The sequence below is a fragment of the Salvelinus sp. IW2-2015 genome, linkage group LG19, assembly GCF_002910315.2.
Source record: "Salvelinus sp. IW2-2015 linkage group LG19, ASM291031v2, whole genome shotgun sequence".
NCBI classification, from domain to species: Eukaryota; Metazoa; Chordata; class Actinopteri; order Salmoniformes; family Salmonidae; genus Salvelinus; species Salvelinus sp. IW2-2015.
Window position 1 is genome coordinate 11,241,422 of NC_036859.1, and position 18,761 is coordinate 11,260,182.

An 18,761-nucleotide genomic window follows, 5' to 3' on the forward strand; every position below is an offset into this window, starting at 1 on the left:
CCTTAAAGATACCTAAAGTGCAGAGTATCAAAATCCTGAGACATTTGTAAATCAGTTTCTTTAGGGGGGTGCAATCTCAGATACAGTATAACCTTGTGSCTCTGAAATGTCAATCTGGGTTCAGCAATAAGGTTCTATCTAACACTTCTGAATTCGTTTTTAAGAAAACTGTAGCTATTTGAATACACTCATTATAGAATAATACTATTTTACCAAGATTGAGTCATAACACATCATCAGTATTATGATCATCAGACAAATTACAATAATCACTGAACAATGATGTAACATAACATAATAACAACATAATTTACTTTAAGATGTCTGACAGTGTTGTTTTTTGCTTGCGTGTGTCACGTTCTGACCTTAGTTTCTTTTTTATGTCTTTGTGTTAGGTTGGTCAGGGCATGAGTTGGGGTGGGTAGTCTATGTTCTTTTTTCTATGTTATTGTATTTCTGTGTTTGGCCTGGTATGGTTCTCAATCAGAGGCAGCTGTCGATCATTGTCTCATACTTGGGTAGCCTGTTTTTCCCATTTTGGTTGTGGGTGATTATTTTCTGTTTAGTGTCTGTTCACCTTGCAGAACTATTTCGTTTTCTCATCGTTGTTATTTTGTGTAGTGTTCAGTTTTAAATTAAAATATGACGAACACTTACCACGCTGCATTTTGGTCCTCTTCTCCTTCACCAGGCGAGAACCGTTACAGCGTGCTATWATTGCTGGCTAGACTATACTACATCTTACAGCGCCAAGTTCAAATGGGTTTATGCACTTAGAACGTTCAGGTTTCTTTCACTTCTCTTTTTTTCCACTTAACATTTGTTTTTTGAATGTTTCAAATGACTTGATTATGGGAAAGGTGTAACAATTTGTCTTTGCAGGAGTAAGTCAATAAAATTGCATCAGAATGGTATTGGAAGGTTCAGGAAAACATCAGAGCTCATCAGGCAGAAGCGCCTCTAGCCTTTTGGTGTGTCCCCAAGCGAGATTTGGTTTGGTGTCCCTACCCCCTCCCTCTCTTGGCAGTGGATATTTTTGTTGTTGTTGTAGTGTTAAAGTACATTTTCTGCAATCCTACACATTTTGCCATGGGGTATAGAGAAAATGTTATGGTTTTAAAAAACATTTCTTGCAATTCTAATCACTTTGCCATGAGGTGAAGATTTATTTTGCGGTTTTAAAACATTTCCTGACATTTTACACATTTTGCCATGGCGTGGTGAGACATTTCTTCAGTTTTAAAGCTCATTTCCTGCAATTCATATATGTTCATAACAAAGTCAATGGTGGAGGTCAGGGCCCCTGGTCACGTGCCCTGTATGCCCAGTCGGTAATCTGACTAGATTACTTTACCTAGTCATCTAAATAATGTTAGYTGACATGGGCTCATTGAGTGACTATCAGTGACTGAATTTAAAAATTGCACCTTGTGCATTCTAATTTTCTAAATCTCAACAGTAACTTCATACCCAGACTTAATTCCTAAAGAGGACAATAGGAATTATATTTTTTAGTTCCAACATTATCATAAAACACTGGCGACCCACTTGTGTGGGTGTAAAGTGGGTGTAAATCTCAATAAAGCACTACAATGCACCTGACAGCCTTCTATATCTGCATAAATCGTCCTTTTAAGGTGTGCGCATGATCCAATACAGTGGACTAATACTGGTTGCTTGACAACGCATTCGCCAATGACGGTGGTGTTTGTTTTGAAGCCAGAAAGACGTCCACTTAAAAAAAATCTAATTTTGTGAATGTGGGGTCAACTGTACCACAGTGAGTAGAATTATCCAAGTGGCTTGGCATTCACTGTCAAGAACTAGACGGAGAAAATCATTGTACACTAGCATTGTCGGATTCGCATAGAGTTGGCTGTGCTGGCACTAAGGCAGGCTAATCAAGTCAAGTGAGTATCCACTATCCAGCCATGTTCTTGCTTGCTTCGTTAGCTAGCTAACTTTATACACACGTTACGTTAGCTATCATACAAGTTTCATCAAAGCAGAGTTAGCTGGCTAACGTTACTACAGAAGCTAGCAGCTTTTTATCTGGCTAGGTAACGTTACTGTAGGTAAACCAGTTCAACAAGATAACAGATTAATAGTAGCTGAAAGGGTCACAAGTTCACGTTAGACAGCTATATTTAACTTGGCTTGTAACTACATGATTGACTACGTTTTCAAATGAGCCTCCTGTTTTGTTTGACTCCTTGCAGCAACTCAATAAGATGATAAGAAGAAGCGAACAGTAGTAATGTTTTAGCTACTGCTTTTCAACTGTAACACCAGTGTTACACGTGTACATTCCCTATTATACTAGGGACATTGTGTTTACATAGCTAGGGATGAGAAGGAGGACTTTTCAAGAGCAGAATCAATAATCTATGCATAATCAAAACAGTTGCTTTGTGAGAAGGTGTTAAAGTTCAGTTAGCCAGTGGTATGTAAATGCCATCTGAAAAGTACCGGTGGCCTGGCTTTGGCCCCAAGTGACAGCAGGTCCGCCGGACCCATGGGGCACGAGTCCCGGGCCGCATAGATGGAAACAGAAAAGTCTGAACCTTTTTGGGTAAAACGGGTTAAATACTGTTTGAAAATGTGCCAAAGTGTTGACAGTATATTCACCCAATAGTAATGTCAACACTAGCTAAAATGTTAGCTAGCTAGCTAGCTAGTTGGTTGCTCTTCTTGGATTTAGATGGAAGCGCAGTGGATAGGGTAACAGTGTGACATAGGGCAAAGTTATATCACAGACAAAAGGGGAAACCAGTATCTTTGGTTAAACGGGAGTGAGTATCAGTGTACATAAAATGCAGCCTATGTCAGTGGATAAGGGGCGCCTGAGAAGGTGTTTTCTGACATAGCTACTGCCTCTGTGGCTCGACTAACTTTCTACTCTGGTGTTGCCCAAGGCAATTGAGACACAGGTCTATTATACTTAAGTCTAAAATGCACAATGTATGTTTAAACAGAGTTCGTTGATAACTGTACTGTTACCTATTTAAAGGGGAGTGGTGAGTGTAGAATGTGGTTGAGCTTGTTTCACCAGGAWAATCTTAAGGATCATATTATAAATCAAATTTTATTTGTCACACACACATGGTTAGCAGATGTTAATGTGAGTGTAGCGAAATGCTTGTGCTTCTTGTTCCGACAGTGCAGTAATATCTCAAAGGAGTGAATGAAAATATGTACATAAAAATAAACGTCCTCTCACTGTCAACTGTTTATTTTCATCAAATTTAACATGTGTAAATATTTGTATGAACATAAGATTCAACAACTGAGATATAAACTGAACAAGTTCCACAGACATGTGACTAACAGAAATTGAATAATGTGTCCCTGAACAAAGGGGGGGTCAAAATCAAAAGTAACAGTCAGTATCTGGTGTGGCCACCAGCTGCATGAATTACTGCAGTGCATCTCCTCCTCATGGACTGCACCAGAATTGCCAGTTCTTGCTGTGAGATGTTACCCCACTCTTCCACCAAGGCACCTGCAAGTTCCCGGACATTTCTGGGGGGAATGGCCCTAGCCCTCACCCTCCGATCCAACAGGTCCCAGACGTGCTCAATGGGATTGAGATCCGGGCTCTTTGCTGGCCATTGCAGAACACTGACTTTCCTGTCTTGCAGGAAATCATTCACAGAACAAGCAGTATGGCTGGTGGCATTGTCATGCTGGAGGGTCATGTCAGGATGAGCCTGCAGAAAGGGTACCACATGAGGGAGGAGGATGACTTCCCTGTAATGCACAGCGTTGAGATTGCCTGCAATGCAACAAGCTCAGTCCGATGATGCTGTGACACACCGCCCCAGACCGCTCCTGCTCCAGAGTACAGGCCTCGGTGTAACGCTCATTCCTTCGACGATAAACGCGAATCCGACCATCACCCCTGGTGAGACAAAACCGCGACTCGTCAGTGAACAGCACTTTTTGCCAGTCCTGTCTGGTCCAGCAACAGTGGGTTTGTGCCCATAGGCGACGTTGTTGCCGGTGATGTCTGGTGAGGACCTGCCTTACAACAGGCCTACAAGCCCTCAGTCCAGTCTCTCTCAGCCTATTGCGGACAGTCTGAGCACTGATGGAGGGATTGTACGTTCCTGGTGTAATTGCCTACCGTCTGTAAGCTGTTAGTGTCTTAACGACCATTCCACAGGTGCATGTTCATTGATTGTTTATGATTCATTGAACAAGCATGGGAAACAGTGTTTAAACCCTTTACAATGAAGATCTGTGAAGTTGTTATTTGGATTTTTACGAATTATCTTTGAAAGACAGGATCCTGAAAGGGAAATTTCTTTTTTTGCTGAGTGTATATATGGCTGAGTGGCATAGACAAGGTTTAATAGATGGTATAAAATATAGTATATACATATGATTTGAGTAATGTAAGATATGTAAACATTAAATTGGCATTGTTTAAAGTGACTAGAGATCCATTTGTTAAAGTTGCCAGTGATTGGGTCTCCATGTAGGCAGCAGCCTCTCTGAGTTAGTGATTGCTGTTTAGCAGTCTGATGGCCTTGAGATAGAAGCTGTTCTTCAGTCTCTCAGTCCCAGCTTTGATGCACCTGTACTGACCTTGCCTTCTGGGCGGTAGCGGTGTGAACAGGCAGTAGCTTGGGTGGTTGTTGTCTTTGATATTTTTTGCCTTCCTGTGACATCGGGTGTCATGGAGGGCAGATAGTTTGCCCCCCCGGTGATGCGTTGAAGGTGCTATTGCGCTGCCTTCACCACACTTTCTGTGTGGGTGGACCATAARGTTTGTTGATGTGTACGCAGAGGAACTTAAAACTTTCCACTTTCTCCACTGCTGTCCCTTCGATGTGGATCGGGGGGTGCTCCCTCTGCTGTTTCCTGAAGTTCACTATCTCCTTTGTTTTGTTGACGTTGAGTGAGAGGTTGTTTTCCTGATACCACACTCTGAGTGCCCTCACCTCCCTGTAGGCTGTCTCATTGTTGGTAATCAAGCCCACTACTGTTGTCGTCTGCAAACTTGATTGAGTTGGTGGCGTGCATGGCCACACAGTCGTGGGTGAACAGGGTGTACAGGAGGGGGCTGAGCACGCACCCTTGTGGGGCCCCAGTGTTGAGTGTCAGCGAGGTGGAGATGTTGTTTTCCTACCTTCACCACCTGGGGGATATGGCAGTGTGATAGCGATTGCATCGTCTGTGGACCTGTTAGGGCGGTATGTGAAGTGGGTCTAGGGTGGCTGGTAAGGTGGAGGTGATATGATCCTTGACTGGTCTCTCAAAGCACTTCATGATGACAGAAGTGAGTGCTATGAGGCGGTAGTCATTTAGTTCAGTTATCTTTGCCTTCTTGGGTACAGGAACAATGGTAGCCATTTCGAAGCATGTGTGGACAGCAGACTGGGATAGGGTGTGATTGAATATGTCCGTAAACCCATCAGCCAGCTGGTCTGCGCATGCTCTGAGGACGCGGCTAGGGATGCCGTCTGGGCCAGCAGCCTTGCGAGGGTTAACACGTTTAAACGTTTTACTCGCGTTGGCCACGGAGAGGGGGGGGCGCAGTTCTTGTTAGCAGGCCGCGACGGTGGCACCGTATTATCCTCAAAGCGGGCAAAGAAGGTGTTTCGTTTGTCTGGAAGCGTGACGTCCGTGGTGTGGCTAGTTTTCTTTTTGTAGTCCGTGATTTCCTGTAGACCCTGCCACATACGTCTCGTGTCTGAGCTGTTGAATTGCGACTCCACTTTGTCCCTGTACCAGCATTTCGCTTGTTTGTTTGCCTTGCGGAGGGAATAACTACACTGTTTATGTATAGCCATATTCCCAGACCTCTTTCCATGKTTAAATGCGGTGGTTCGCGCTTTCAGTTTTGCGYGAATGCCACCATCCATCCACGGTTTCTGGTTAGGGTAGGTTTTAATMGTCACAGTGGGTACAACATCGCCAACGCACTTCCTTGATGAATTCACTCACCGAGTCAGCGTATAGGTCGACGTTGTTATATAGAGTCAAAGAGAACAATGAAGTACTGAAGAGGCCCTCTTGAATAATGAGTGTGCAGTTGCCTCTTGAAGCCATTTTTCTCAAACTAAGCATTTTGAATTCATTGCCACTGGCATTGTTAATTAAACCTTGCACACACCACAGTCAGTGGCCTTTCTGTGTGGGTATCTAAAAGCCTTCCCCTGGCATACAGTCATTAGCCTAGTTAAAGTTAACATGCAAAACTCTCTTTACTCAAGCTCAAAGTATCACTCTACTACAGTCCAGTGTAACAGCCAAGGCCTGAAAGCCCTACCCACCCCCAACCCGTCCCATGCTGGCACAACACACAGATTACGTTTAATCCAGCATGGCGTGGGTGAAGAATCGACCCAGATTATGCTGCCTTGGAGTCTTATGTCATTGGCTTGCTGCTTGACGCTCTATTTCAGGATTCTGTTCCAGTGAGTGCAGCCTCCGGTCGGTCAGGTCTGTCATCTCGCGGATGACCTCCAAAAGCGGATGATGCTTTGTTGACATGGGAGACTGGTGGACGACAGCAACCATAGAGCCATCAATAGGTAATTTAATTCAAATGGGGACCCGGGGACAAAATAGACAATTGTTTGTTTTTATATGGATTTTTGTTGGATGGTGTGGGATTTAGCCCTATTTTTGGGCACAATTGTTTTTTAAGCCTCAGTCAGCTGCCTGTGAACTTGTGATTCATCAATTGGTTGTTCTCTCTGTTTCCCTGCTGTGTTTAGAAAACCATGAGATCTCCAGCATATCAAGAATGACGATGTCCCCCTCGAGGCATCATAACAACCTTCCTACAATGCACTCCTCCACCATGACACTGTCCAAGAGCTCCTACAATGTGTTAAGTGCCTTCTGCACTGAGGAGAATGTTCCCCAGTGTACCTCATACATCAATCAGGTACTGAAATTACTATTATTTAGTTTACATTTGGAATAATCCATACTTCTTTTAGGTTTGTGTATCTGATGTTGCTCAATGATTATTCATTGATCTAGTTTAATTTTCACTGTATGCTGCTAACCCATTTTCCTGCCCTCTTTTGGGGCTTGTACAGGAGATGGACTCTCTGGGTTTCTCCTCTGCCTGTATTGAGGCCAGCTCACCAGAGGGAAGCTGGGGGCTGAACACGGTGCCAGCCCTGAACATGATGTATGAGCTGCTCCAGATGCACCGCCGCAGCCAGCGCAGCCTGCAGGAGCAGGAGACCGAGCAGCTGAAGAGCTCCAGTGCCCTGGAACACCTGCAGATTACCAACTCCAGACTCAAGGTCAGTCAGGCAGTCTTTCCTATCGATCGTTTTCCAGGCAGGGTGCAAATTGTCAGTAAATACTAGCTTGGAGCTAAGTTAAGGTTTGATGGTGTCCTAAAAGGTCTTACTGCTTAGAATACAACATGTTATTGTTATGATCTTGTCGTCAAGGTGAGCACATTGAGTATGCAAAATTGTGTTGATATAACATGTACAGCAAGTATGTAATTGCCCAGCCTCCTGAGTGGCGAAGTGGTCTAAGGCACTGCATCGTAGCGCTAGCTGTGTCCAGGCTCTGTCGCAGCTGGCCACGACCGGGAGACCCATGGGGCGGCGCACAATTGGCTCAGCGTCGTCCGGGTTAGGGGAGGTTTGGCCGGCAGGGATGATCTTGTCCCATCTCGAACTAGCGACTCCTGTGGCGGGCCGGACGCAATACGGGCTGACACGGTCGCCAGGTGTACGGTGTTTCCTCCGAATACATTGGTGCGGCTGGCTTCCGGGTTAAGCGAGCAGTGTGTCAAGAAGCAGTGCGGCTTGGCTGGGTTGTGTTTCGAAGGACACACTGCTCTCGACCTTCGCCTCTCCTGAGTCCGTACTGGAGCTGCAGCGATGGGACAAGACTGTAACTACCAATTGGGGCGAAAAGGGGGGGTAAAATAAAAATGTTTAATGTAAATGTATGTAATTGCCTAAAGGATCAGCTGGAGCTCCACAAAAGAGAGAAGTCAGGACTGCTTGAGACAGAGAGGCAGCTGCAACTCAAAAACAAGACTCTGCTGAACTGCCTGAAAACAGAAAAAGATGAGGTGAAGACTTTGTCATAAAATTGTTAATCATTGAGTGATGTGCTTATGTAGCTGCAAGCATCAATTGGAAATGTAGTTTTGAAATTGGAAATGTAGTTTTGAGTGTGTGAGCCTTAACCAGCATCTTGTTCGGTAGTGCACACCATAGCAAAACATTTTGTAAGCGAAAACAAAACTGTGTTCTTATTGGATAAGTTCAGGTAGTACATCCCCGTTTCAAAACGTTTTCTCCCTACTTCTCCCTACTAGGTGCAGAAGCTCCAGAGCATCATCGCCAGCAGAGCCTCTCAGTACAGCCATGATGCCAAGAGGAAGGAGAGGGAGAGCACCAAGCTCAAAGAACGCCTCAACCAGCTACTGGTGGACAAGAGGGATAAGAAACTAGGTATGGGTATCAAGACAATTGTTTCCTCCTTATTCCAAAGGTTGTTGGAAATGTGAATATGTTTGCAAACTGTCTTTTTTATTTTTTATTTTTTACAACAAAAGTCTGAGAACACTGAAAATGATGTAGACCTATACAGCAAGTCCCTCATTACCATTTTCCTCCCTTTATCTCAACTAGCGATTGATGTATTGAACTACTTGGGACGGGCTGATGGGAAGAGAAGCCAATGGAAGACTGGAAAGGTGGAGGCCAGGTAGCAATACTCATCTAACTGAACCATGTCTGTTTTGGCTGCTTTCATCAACTCTTGATGCAACAAATCCTACATAGCTTTGGAGATTCCACTTTGATGAGTACGTATTTATTTGCCATGATTGTAGACATGAGGGGGAGATGTACAAGTCCCTGCTGAGTGACTACGAGGGTCGTCAGAGGGCTCTGATGCTGGAGAATGTTGAGCTAAAGAAGGTGCTGCAGCAGATGAAGCGGGAGATGGTGTCCATTCTTAGTCCTAGGAAATCCTGCTCCAGAGGAGACCGTGCGGAAGACAGCCTGGAACGGGTGAATTGATGGATTGTCCTATCTGAGACACCGTAGCAATAGTCTACTTAGTTATTTTTACGTGGTAATAAGTGGATTAGATCAACAACAAAAAATGTAATGCTCCTGCAAATCTTAATTACAAATCGCATCTGTCTATGCAGAGCCACTCACAAAATCTCAGTGTTTTACATAGTATGGAAGTGACATTTCGCTATAAACATTGTGGGGAGTAGAGGAGTGATCGTGCCTATTGTTACGCTTTCAGGCCAGCTCGGACAGAGAGGAGGTTGGTGACTGTAGTAAGGAGACCCTGGATCAGTCATGTGATCATGCTAGGGACCAGTCCTGTGAGCATGCCCGGGAGCAGCTGACCAATAGCATCCGACAGCAGTGGAGGAGATTAAAGAGCCACATGGAGAAACTGGACAGCCAGGGTATAAACGCATCACATCATGTATATATTATCATGGAAGTAGACAATCTGTAACTCACCTAGTAGTCATCACTGGCTTTCTCTGGTCATTAACGTGTGTTACATGAAGGCAAATGAAAGAATCCACTTATGGCTCACTGCCATAAAATCACTACCAGTACTACTGCATTTTTGGCTCAAGTGGCACAGCGGTTTAACTTCTCTGCGCTACGGATCCCTTTTACGGGATCATTTTCCTAAACAACCGCTGAATTGCAGGGCACAAAATATTACTAAAATTATTTATAATCATGCAATCACAAGTGAAATATACCAAAACACAGCTTAGCTTGTTGTTAATCCACCTATCGTGTCAGATTTTGAAAATATGCTTTGCAGCGAAAGCAATCCAAGCTTTTGTGAGTGTATCAATCAATGCTACAACAGCTAGCCCCAAATTAGCATGGTCACGAAAGTCAGAAAAGTAATAAAATTAATCGCTTACCTTTGATAATCTTAGGATGTTTGCACTCACGAGACTCCCAGTTACACAACAAATGTTATTTTTGTTCGATAGATATTACTTTTATAACAAAAAATACGCCATTTGGGTTGCGCGTTATGTTCAGAAAACCAAAGCCTCGTTCCGTTCGACGAAAATTCCAAAAAGTATCCGTAATGGTCGTAGAAACATGTCAAATGTTTTTTATAATCAATCCTCAGGTTGTTTTTAACAAACATAATCGATAATATTTCAACCGGACCGTAACCTATTCAATAARAGAGARAAAGAAAATGGAGRGCTACCCCWCTCGCGCGCAGGAACTAATCAGAGGACACCTGACTAGTTTTGAAAAATCTCGCTCATTTTTCAAAATAAAAGCCTGAAACTATGTCTAAAGCCTGGTCACAGCCTGAGGAAGCCATTGGAAAAGGAATCTGGTTGATTACCCTTTTAAATGGAAGAAAGACGGGCCAGGAAACACAGATTTAAAAGAAAATAATAATAAAATAAAAAAATTATAATAATCACGTCCGGGTTAGATTTTTTTCAGGTTTTCGCCTGCAGAATCAGTTTTGTTATACTCAATACATTCTATATGTCACAGGGAGCTTTCTTCTCCACCATTGATCATAATGTATCATCCATCCACTTCCCAGCCTCCCTGGTACAGCAGAGCCAGCAGTGTGCTGGTAAAGAGCTGGTCCCCAGACAGATCCACGAGGAGGAGATGGAGAGGATGAGACTGGAGGTCCAGCAGTGTAAAGACTTCATCCAGACCCAGCAACAACTCCTACAGGTTAGTTAGACCCGCAACACAAGACTCTCTTTTTCAAACCGAGCTATAAGTATCTGCCTTCAAGTACATATCTACCTCAAATACATTGTACCTCTGCACATTGATCTGGTACTGGTACTCCCTGTATATAGCTCCATTCTTGTGTATTTAATTTTTTCCCTCTTGTGTTACTATTTTATTTGTATTATGGTGAAGTCTACACCAGTTGTTTGSCGCATGTGACAAATAAAATTTGATTTGATCTACTGTACATCTCTTGTTATTGCCTTGAATTTGACCCTTCCAGGAGTTTCTCAGTCAAGTATTATGACCTTTTCCGTGTGTGTGTGTAGCAGCAGCTCAACTCTCCCTGCTATGATGATGAGACTGCTGCTCTGCTGAATGACTGCTACACTCTGGAAGAGAAGGAGCGTCTCAAAGAGGAGTGGAGGCTCTTTGACGAGCAGAGGAGGAACTTTGAGAGGGAGAGACATAACTTTACTGACGCTGCCATTCGCCTYGGTCATGAGGTATCCGTTTTTGTTTTTGGCAAGTTCTCGAGTTGGAAATGTTATGTTTTGTCAAGTTATCACTTACAGTATGTGAACCCTTTGGAATTACCTGGATTTCTGCATAAATTAGTCAACTTTTGATCTTCGTCTTACTCACAACAATAGACAGTGTGCTTAAACTAATAACACACAAATTACTTTATTTTTCTTGTTTATATTGAATACATAATTTAAACATTCACAGTGTAGGTTGGAAAACGTATGTGAACCCCTAGGCTAATGACTTTTCCAAAAGCTAATTGGAGTCAGGAATCCGCTAACCTGGAGTCCAATCAATCTAATTTATTTTATATAGCCCTTCGTACTTCAGCTAATATCTCGAAGTGCTGTACAGAAACCCAGCCTAAAACCCCAAACAGCAAGCAATGCAGGTGTAGAAGCACGGTGGCTAGGAAAAACTCCCTAGAAAGGCCAAAACCTAGAGAGGAACCAGGCTATGAGGGGTGGCCAGTCCTCATCTGGCTGTGCCGGGTGGAGATTATAACAGAACATGGCCAAGATGTTCAAATGTTCATAAATGACCAGCATGGTCAAATAATAATAATCACAGAAGTTATCGAGGGTGTAGCAAGTCAGCACCTCAGGAGTAAATGTCAGTTGGCTTTTCATAGCCGATCATTAAGAGTATTTCTACCGCTCCTGCTGTCTCTAGAGAGTTGAGAACAGCAGGTCTGGGACAGGTAGCACGTCCGGTGGACAGGTCAGGGTTCCATAGCCGCAGGCAGAACCGTTGAAACTGGAACAGCAGCAAGGCCAGGTGGACTGGGGAACAGACAAGGAGTCGATGCATGCCGGCCTAGTCCTAGACGCATGGTCCTAGGGCTCAGGTCCTCCGAAGAGAGAGAAAGAAAGAGAGAAGGAGAGAATTAGAGAGAGCATACTTAAATTCACCACAGGACACCGGATAAGACAGGAGAAGTACTCCAGAATATAACAAACTGACCCTAGCCCCCCGACACAAACTACTGCAGCATAAATACTGGAGGCTGCGACAGGACGGTCAGGGACACTGTGGCCCCATCCGATGATACCCCGGACAGGGCCAAACAGAAGGATATAACCCCACCACTATGCCAAAGCACAGCCCCCGCACCACTAGAGGGATATCTTCAACCACCAACTTACAAGGCCGAGTATAGCCCACAAAGATCTCCGCCACGGCACAAACCAAGGGGGGGGCTCCAACCCAGACAGGAAGATCACGTCAGTTGACTCCACTCAAGTGACGCACCCCTCCTAGGGACGGCATGAAAGAGCACCAGTAAGCCAGTGACTCAGCCCCTGTAATAGGGTTAGAGCAGGAGAATCCCAGTGGAGAGAGGGGAACCGGCCAGGCAGAGACAGCAAGGGCGTTCGTTTGCTCCAGAGCCTTTCCGTCACCTTCACACTCCTGGGCCAGACTACACTCAATCATATGACCTACTGAAGAGATGAGTCTTCAATAAAGACTTAAGGTTGAGACCGAGTCTGCGTCTCTCACATGGGTAGCAGACCATTCCATGAAAATAGAGATCTATAGGAGAAAGCCCTGCCTCCAGCTGTTTGCTTAGAAATTCTAGGACAATTAGGAGGCCTGCGTCTTGTGACCGTAGCGTACGTGTAGGTATGTACGCAGGACCAACTCCGGAAAGATGGGTAGGAGCAAGCCCATTGTAACGCTTTGTACGTTAACAGTAAAAGCTGAAATCAGCCCTTGCCTTAACAGGAAGCCAGTGTAGGGAACTAGCACTGGAGTAATCTGACTTCAAATCTTTTTGGTTCTAGTCAGGATTCTAGCAGCCGTATTTAGCATTAACTGAAGTTTATTTAGTGCTTTAGCCGGAAAGTTAGAGCATGTGCAGTAGTCTAACCTAGAAGAACAAAAGCATGGATACTTTTTTCTGCGTTCATATTTGACCGAAAAATTCAGATTTTTGCGATGTTATCTAGATGGAAATAAGCTGTCTGCCTTGAACAGTCTTGATATGTTCGTCAAAAGAGAGATCAGGTCCAGAAGTAATGCCGAGGTCCTTCACAGTTTTATTGAGACGACTTTACAACCATCAAGATTAATTGTCAGATTTAACAGAGATCTCTTTGTTTCTTGGACTAGAACAAGCATCTCTGTTTTGTCCGAGTTTAAAAGTGAGAAAGTTTTCAGCCACCACTTCCTTATGTCTGAAACAACAGGCTTCTAGCGAGGGCAATTTGGGCTTCACCATGTTGCATTGAAATGTACAGCTGTGTGCATCCGCATAGCAGTGAAAGTTAACATTATGTTTTCGAAATGACATCCCCAAGAGGTAAAATATATAGTGAAAACAATAGTGGTCCTAAAACGGAACCTTGAGGAACACCGAATGTACAGTTGATTGTCAGAGGACAAACCATTCACAGAGACAACTGATATCTTTCCGACAGATAAGATCTAAAACAGGCCAGAACTTGTCCGTGTAGGCACCAATTTGGTTCCAATCTCTCCAAAAGAATGTGGTGATCGATGGTATCAAAGCAGCACTAGGCTAGTAGCACGAGGACAGATGCAGAGCCTCGGTCTGACGCCATTAAAAGGTCATTACCACCTTCACAAGTGCAGTCTCAGTGCTATGATGGGGTCTAAAACCAGACTGAAGCATTTCGTATATATTGTTTGTCTTCAGGAGGAATGGAAGATTTGATATAGGCGATATATTTAAAAAACTTTCTGGGTCAAGGTTTGGCTTTTTCAAGAGAGGCTTTATTACTGCCACTTTTAGTGAGTTTGGTACACATCCGGTAGAGATAGAGAAGCTGTTATTATGTTCAACATAGGAGGGCAAGCACATGAAGCAGCTCTTTCAGTAGTTTAGTTGGAATAGATCCAGTATGCAGCTTGAAGGTTTAGAGGCCATGATTATTTTCATCATTGTGTCAAGAATTAGTACTAAAACACTTAAGTGTCTCTCTTGATCCTAGGCCTGGCAGAGTTGTGCAGACTCAGGACAGCTGAGCTTTGGAGGAAACGCAGATTTAAAGAGGAGTCCGTAATTTGCTTTCTAATGATCATGATCTTTTCCTCAAAGAAGTTCATGAATTTATACTGCTGAAGTGACAGCCATCCACTCTGGGGAATGCTGCTTTTAGTTAGCTTTGCGACAGTATCAAAATTTTGGGGATTGTTCTTATTTTCCTCAATTAAGTTAGAAAAGTAGGATGATCGAGCAGCAGTGAGGGCTCTTCAATACTGCACGGTACTGCTTTCCAAGCTAGTCGGAAGACTTCCAGTTTGTGTGGCGCCATTTCCGTTCCAATTTCTGGAAGCTTGCTTCAGAGCTCGGGTATTTCTGTATACCAGGAGCTAGTTTCTTATGACAAATGTATTTCGTTTTAGGGGTGCAACTGCACTCTAGGGTATTGCGCAAGGTTAAATTGAGTTCCTCAGTTAGGTGGTTAACTGATTTTTGTCCTCTGACGTCCTTGGGTAGCAGCAGAAGGAGTCTGGAAGGGCATCAAGGAATCTCTTGTGTTGTCTGGAATTATAGCACGAGCTTTTGAGCGTCCTTGGTTGGGGTCTGAGCAGCATATTTGTTGCAACTGCAAACGTAATAAAATGGTGGTCCGATAGTCCAGGATTATGAGGAAAAACATTAAGATCTACAACATCTATTCCATGGGACAAACTAGGTCCAGAGTATGACTGTGGCAGTGAGTAGGTCCAGAGACATGTTGGACAAAACCCACTGAGTCGATGATGGCTCCAAAAGCCTTTGGAGTGGGTCTGGGGACTTTTCCATGTGAATATTAAAATCACCAAAAATTAGATAATATCTGCTATGACTACAAGTCCCTAGGAATTCAGAACTGCATGTGGAGACGCTGTGTATGGCCCAGGAGCCGTAAACAGTAGCTATAAAAAAGATGAGTAGGCCGCATAGATTCATGACTGAAAGCTCAAAAAAAGCTTTTTTTTGTTGGTAAATTTAAATTTGCTATGTAAATGTTAGCAAACACCTCCGCCTTTGCGGGATGCACGGGGATATGGTCACTAGTGTAACCAGGAGGTGAGGCCTCATTAACACAGTAAATTCATCAGGGCTTAAGCCATGTTTCAGTCAGGCCAATCACATCAAGATTATGATCAGTGATTAGTTCATTGACTATAACTGCCTTTGAAGTGAGGGATCTAACATTAAGTAGCCCTATTTTGAGATGTGAGGTATCACAATCTCTTTCAATAATGGCAGGAATGGAGGAGGTCTTTATCCTAGTGACATTGCTAAGGCGAACACCGCCATGTTTAGTTTTTCCCAACCTAGGTCGAGGCACAGACACAGTCTCAATGGGGAAAGCTGAGCTGACTACACTGACTATGCTAGTGGCAGACTCCACTAAGCTAGCAGGCTGGCTAACAGCCTGGCCTGCACCCTATTTCATTGTGGAGCTAGAGGAGTTAGAGCCCTGTCTATGTTGGTAGATAAGATGAGAGCACCCCTCCAGCTAGGATGGAGTCCGTCACTCCTCAGCAGGTCAGGCTTGGTCCTGTTTGTAGGTGAGTCCCAGAAAGAGGGCCAATTATCTACAAATTCTATCTTTTGGGAGGGGCAGAAAACAGTTTTCAACCAGCGATTGAGTTGTGAGACTCTGCTGTAGAGCTCATCACTCCCCCTAACTGGGAGGGGGCCAGAGACAATTACTCGATGCCGACACATCTTTGAGATTGAGATTGGAGATGTCGGTTAGAGCTGCCCTGCCCTATAAAAAACACTGTTTGCTATTCACAAGAAGCATTGCCTGATGTGAACCATGCCTCGAACAAAAGAGATCTCAAATTACCTAAGATTAAGAATTGTTGACTTGCATAACGCTGGAAAGGGTTACAAAAGTATCTCTAAAAGCCTTGATGTTCATCAGTCCACGGTAAGASAAATTGTCTATAAATGGAGAAAGTTCAGGACTGTTGCTACTCCCTAGGAGTGTCCGTCCTGCAAAGATGCCTGCAAGAGCACAGCGCAGAACGCTCAAATAGGTTAAGAAGAATCCTAGAGTGTCAGCTGAAGACTTACAGAAATCTCTGGAACATGCTATCTCTGTTGACGAGTCTACGATACGTAAAACACTAAACAAGAATAGTGTTCATGGGAGGACCACAAGGAAGAAGCCACTGCTCTCCAAAAAAAACATTGCTGCACGTCTGAAGTTTGCAGAAGAGCACCTGGATGTTCCACAGTGCTTCTGGCAAAATATTCTGTGGGCCGATCAAACTAAAGTTGACTTGTTTGGTACACACAACACTCTGTGGAGAATAAAAGGCACAGCACACCAACATCAAAACCTCATCCCACCTGTAAAGTATGGTGGAGGRAGCATCATGGTTTGGGGCTGCTTTGCTGCCTCAGGGCCTGGACAGCTTGCTATCATCGACAGAAAAATTAATTCCCAAGTTTATCAAGACATTTTGCAGGAGAATGTAAGGCTCTGTCCGCCAATTGAAGCTCAACAGAAGTTGGGTGCCGCAACAGGACAATGACCTTAAACGCAGAAGTAAATCAACAACAGATTGGCTTCAACAGAAGGAAATACGCCTTCTGGAGTGGCCCAGTCAGAGTCCTGACCTCAACCCAATTTTAAAATGCTGTGTCATGACCTCAAGAGAGCGGTTCGCACCAGACATCCTAAAATGATTGCTGAACTGAAACAGTTTTGTAAAGATGACTGGTCCAAAATTCCTCCTGACTGTTGTGCAGAGGTCTGATCCGCAACTACAGAAAACGTTTGGTTGAGTTTATTGCTGCCAAAGGAGGGTCAACCAGTTATTAAATCCAAGGGTTCACATATTTTCCCACACTACACTGTGAATCTTTACACGGTGTGTTCAAAGACATGAAAATATACAATTGTTTGTGTTATTAGTTTAAGCAGACTGTTTGTCTATTGTTGTGACTTAGATGATCAAATTTTATGACCAATTTATGCAGAAATCCAGGTAATTCCGAAGGGTTCACATACTTTTTCTTGCCACTGTAACTGTGTATTACCCCTTTTTTTCCCTTTTGTGTGTTCACAGAAAAAGGCTTTTGAGGAAGACCGCGCCTTGTGGCTCAAGAATCAATTCTTGAACATGACTTCGTTCGTGGACCACAAAAGACATTCCACGTCAGAAACTCCTCGTGCCTTGTCAGTCAGTAAGTCGTGATGATTGCCACACCAACGATTTGTATTGCTGATCCAGATCGAGATTACTGGAAAATGTATACTGCAGATTCTGTTGGGCTATATTTGTCAAATATTGTCTTGTAAGATGGGCAGCATACTGTATAATGCGGCATCACCACACAAAAAAACACACCAATGATCTTCTGTGAATCATATTGTGTTTGAGTGTTTGGTCACAAGTCCCTGTTCCCCTCTAGGTAGTGAACCAGAGATGAGGATCCCCTCCACCCCTGCCATGCTGACCAAATCCCGGACGTACACTGCGTTCTCAACTCCTAAAGCTGCCTCTGATGCAGGCATGCCCTCCACAGCTGATCTCTACCGTACATTATGCCTCATACCAGACAGGAGGTACAGTTTACTAGTTACTTTGCTCTATGCCAGCTCACTGTAGTCGTCATCAGTCAGGGTGGTATTTGGTAGTCATTATGGTTTTGTGAGATGAATCCCTTTTTTTTATTGTATTTTTTTATTCCTACATTTGATAGTAGTATCAAATCGGTATCATTGATTATCACTAACTTAAGTTCTCTCAAACAAACTGTGGTTAACTCTTGTTTGATTTCTATCTATCTAAGCTCCTCTTCTGTAGGCAGTTCAAAACAAGGGCGCTGGCAGGAGTCCAACACCATCCACAGTAGAGAAGACACTTCGGTCAGGTCAAAGCACAGACATGGAGATGGAGACTGCTGCAGTATCTTCTCTTTAGGGTCAGAGGAAAACCGCCTCAACTGAAGACACACTAGTACCATTGTGTTACTGTGGACTCAACAGACAACTCGGATGACAATCCATGGCAGTGTTCATTAGGCACCAAACAGAAGAAAATGGACTGAAACGGGGAAAGAATACCTGGATTTGTMCAATAAGATGCACTTGTTTTTTTAAATTTCTGTTGCAAAACATTTTCTGTTGCATGCCCTAATGAACATGACCCATGTTTCAACGCCACCACTGCCTCAGGATGCCACGGAGACCTATTTTTGTGCAACTCATGTTGCTTGATCATGGACTAATACTGAACAGTAGCACATTGTCGTTCACCAAAACTTGATTCATTCAGAGAGCACTTTATTGGACATGCCAATGTTTTTTCTTTCTCTTCTATATACATTTTTATTAAGCAAAGCATATCCAAGTCTCTAAGCTTTGCCAAGTGGCAGCCAAACTTTAATTTGGGTAAATTGGCTTCTGTATCACTAGAAATGTTTTCCAATTTGGGAAAAGATATCAATAGGCTACTGACTAACCATGAGAATGTTTACACATTGTTTTCACTCCAGATATATTATGAATAGTTTAATGAACTTTATTCTAAATGTTTAAAATGAAG

At 43.6% G+C, this 18,761-nt stretch overlaps 1 protein-coding gene across 2 annotated transcripts; it reads left to right on the plus strand.

The window, feature by feature from the left end:
• Positions 1-1,700: 1,700 nt before the first annotated feature.
• ssx2ipa (synovial sarcoma, X breakpoint 2 interacting protein a) lies at positions 1,701-18,665 on the plus strand. Of its 2 annotated transcripts, none has more exons than XM_024009972.2 (14): positions 1,701-1,910; positions 6,414-6,542; positions 6,729-6,901; positions 7,059-7,271; positions 7,952-8,062; positions 8,312-8,447; positions 8,628-8,703; positions 8,831-9,011; positions 9,259-9,427; positions 10,567-10,706; positions 11,039-11,215; positions 17,280-17,397; positions 17,626-17,779; positions 18,007-18,665. In XM_024009972.2, the coding sequence occupies exons 2-14, from the start codon at positions 6,500-6,502 to the stop codon at positions 18,161-18,163; spliced, it is 1,848 nt and encodes a 615-aa protein (XP_023865740.1). In that variant the 5' UTR covers positions 1,701-1,910; positions 6,414-6,499; the 3' UTR covers positions 18,164-18,665. The 2 variants fall into 2 exon arrangements, with proteins under 2 accessions (XP_023865740.1, XP_023865741.1); XM_024009973.2 differs by having other exon boundaries at positions 11,042-11,215.
• Positions 18,666-18,761: the final 96 nt, after the last annotated feature.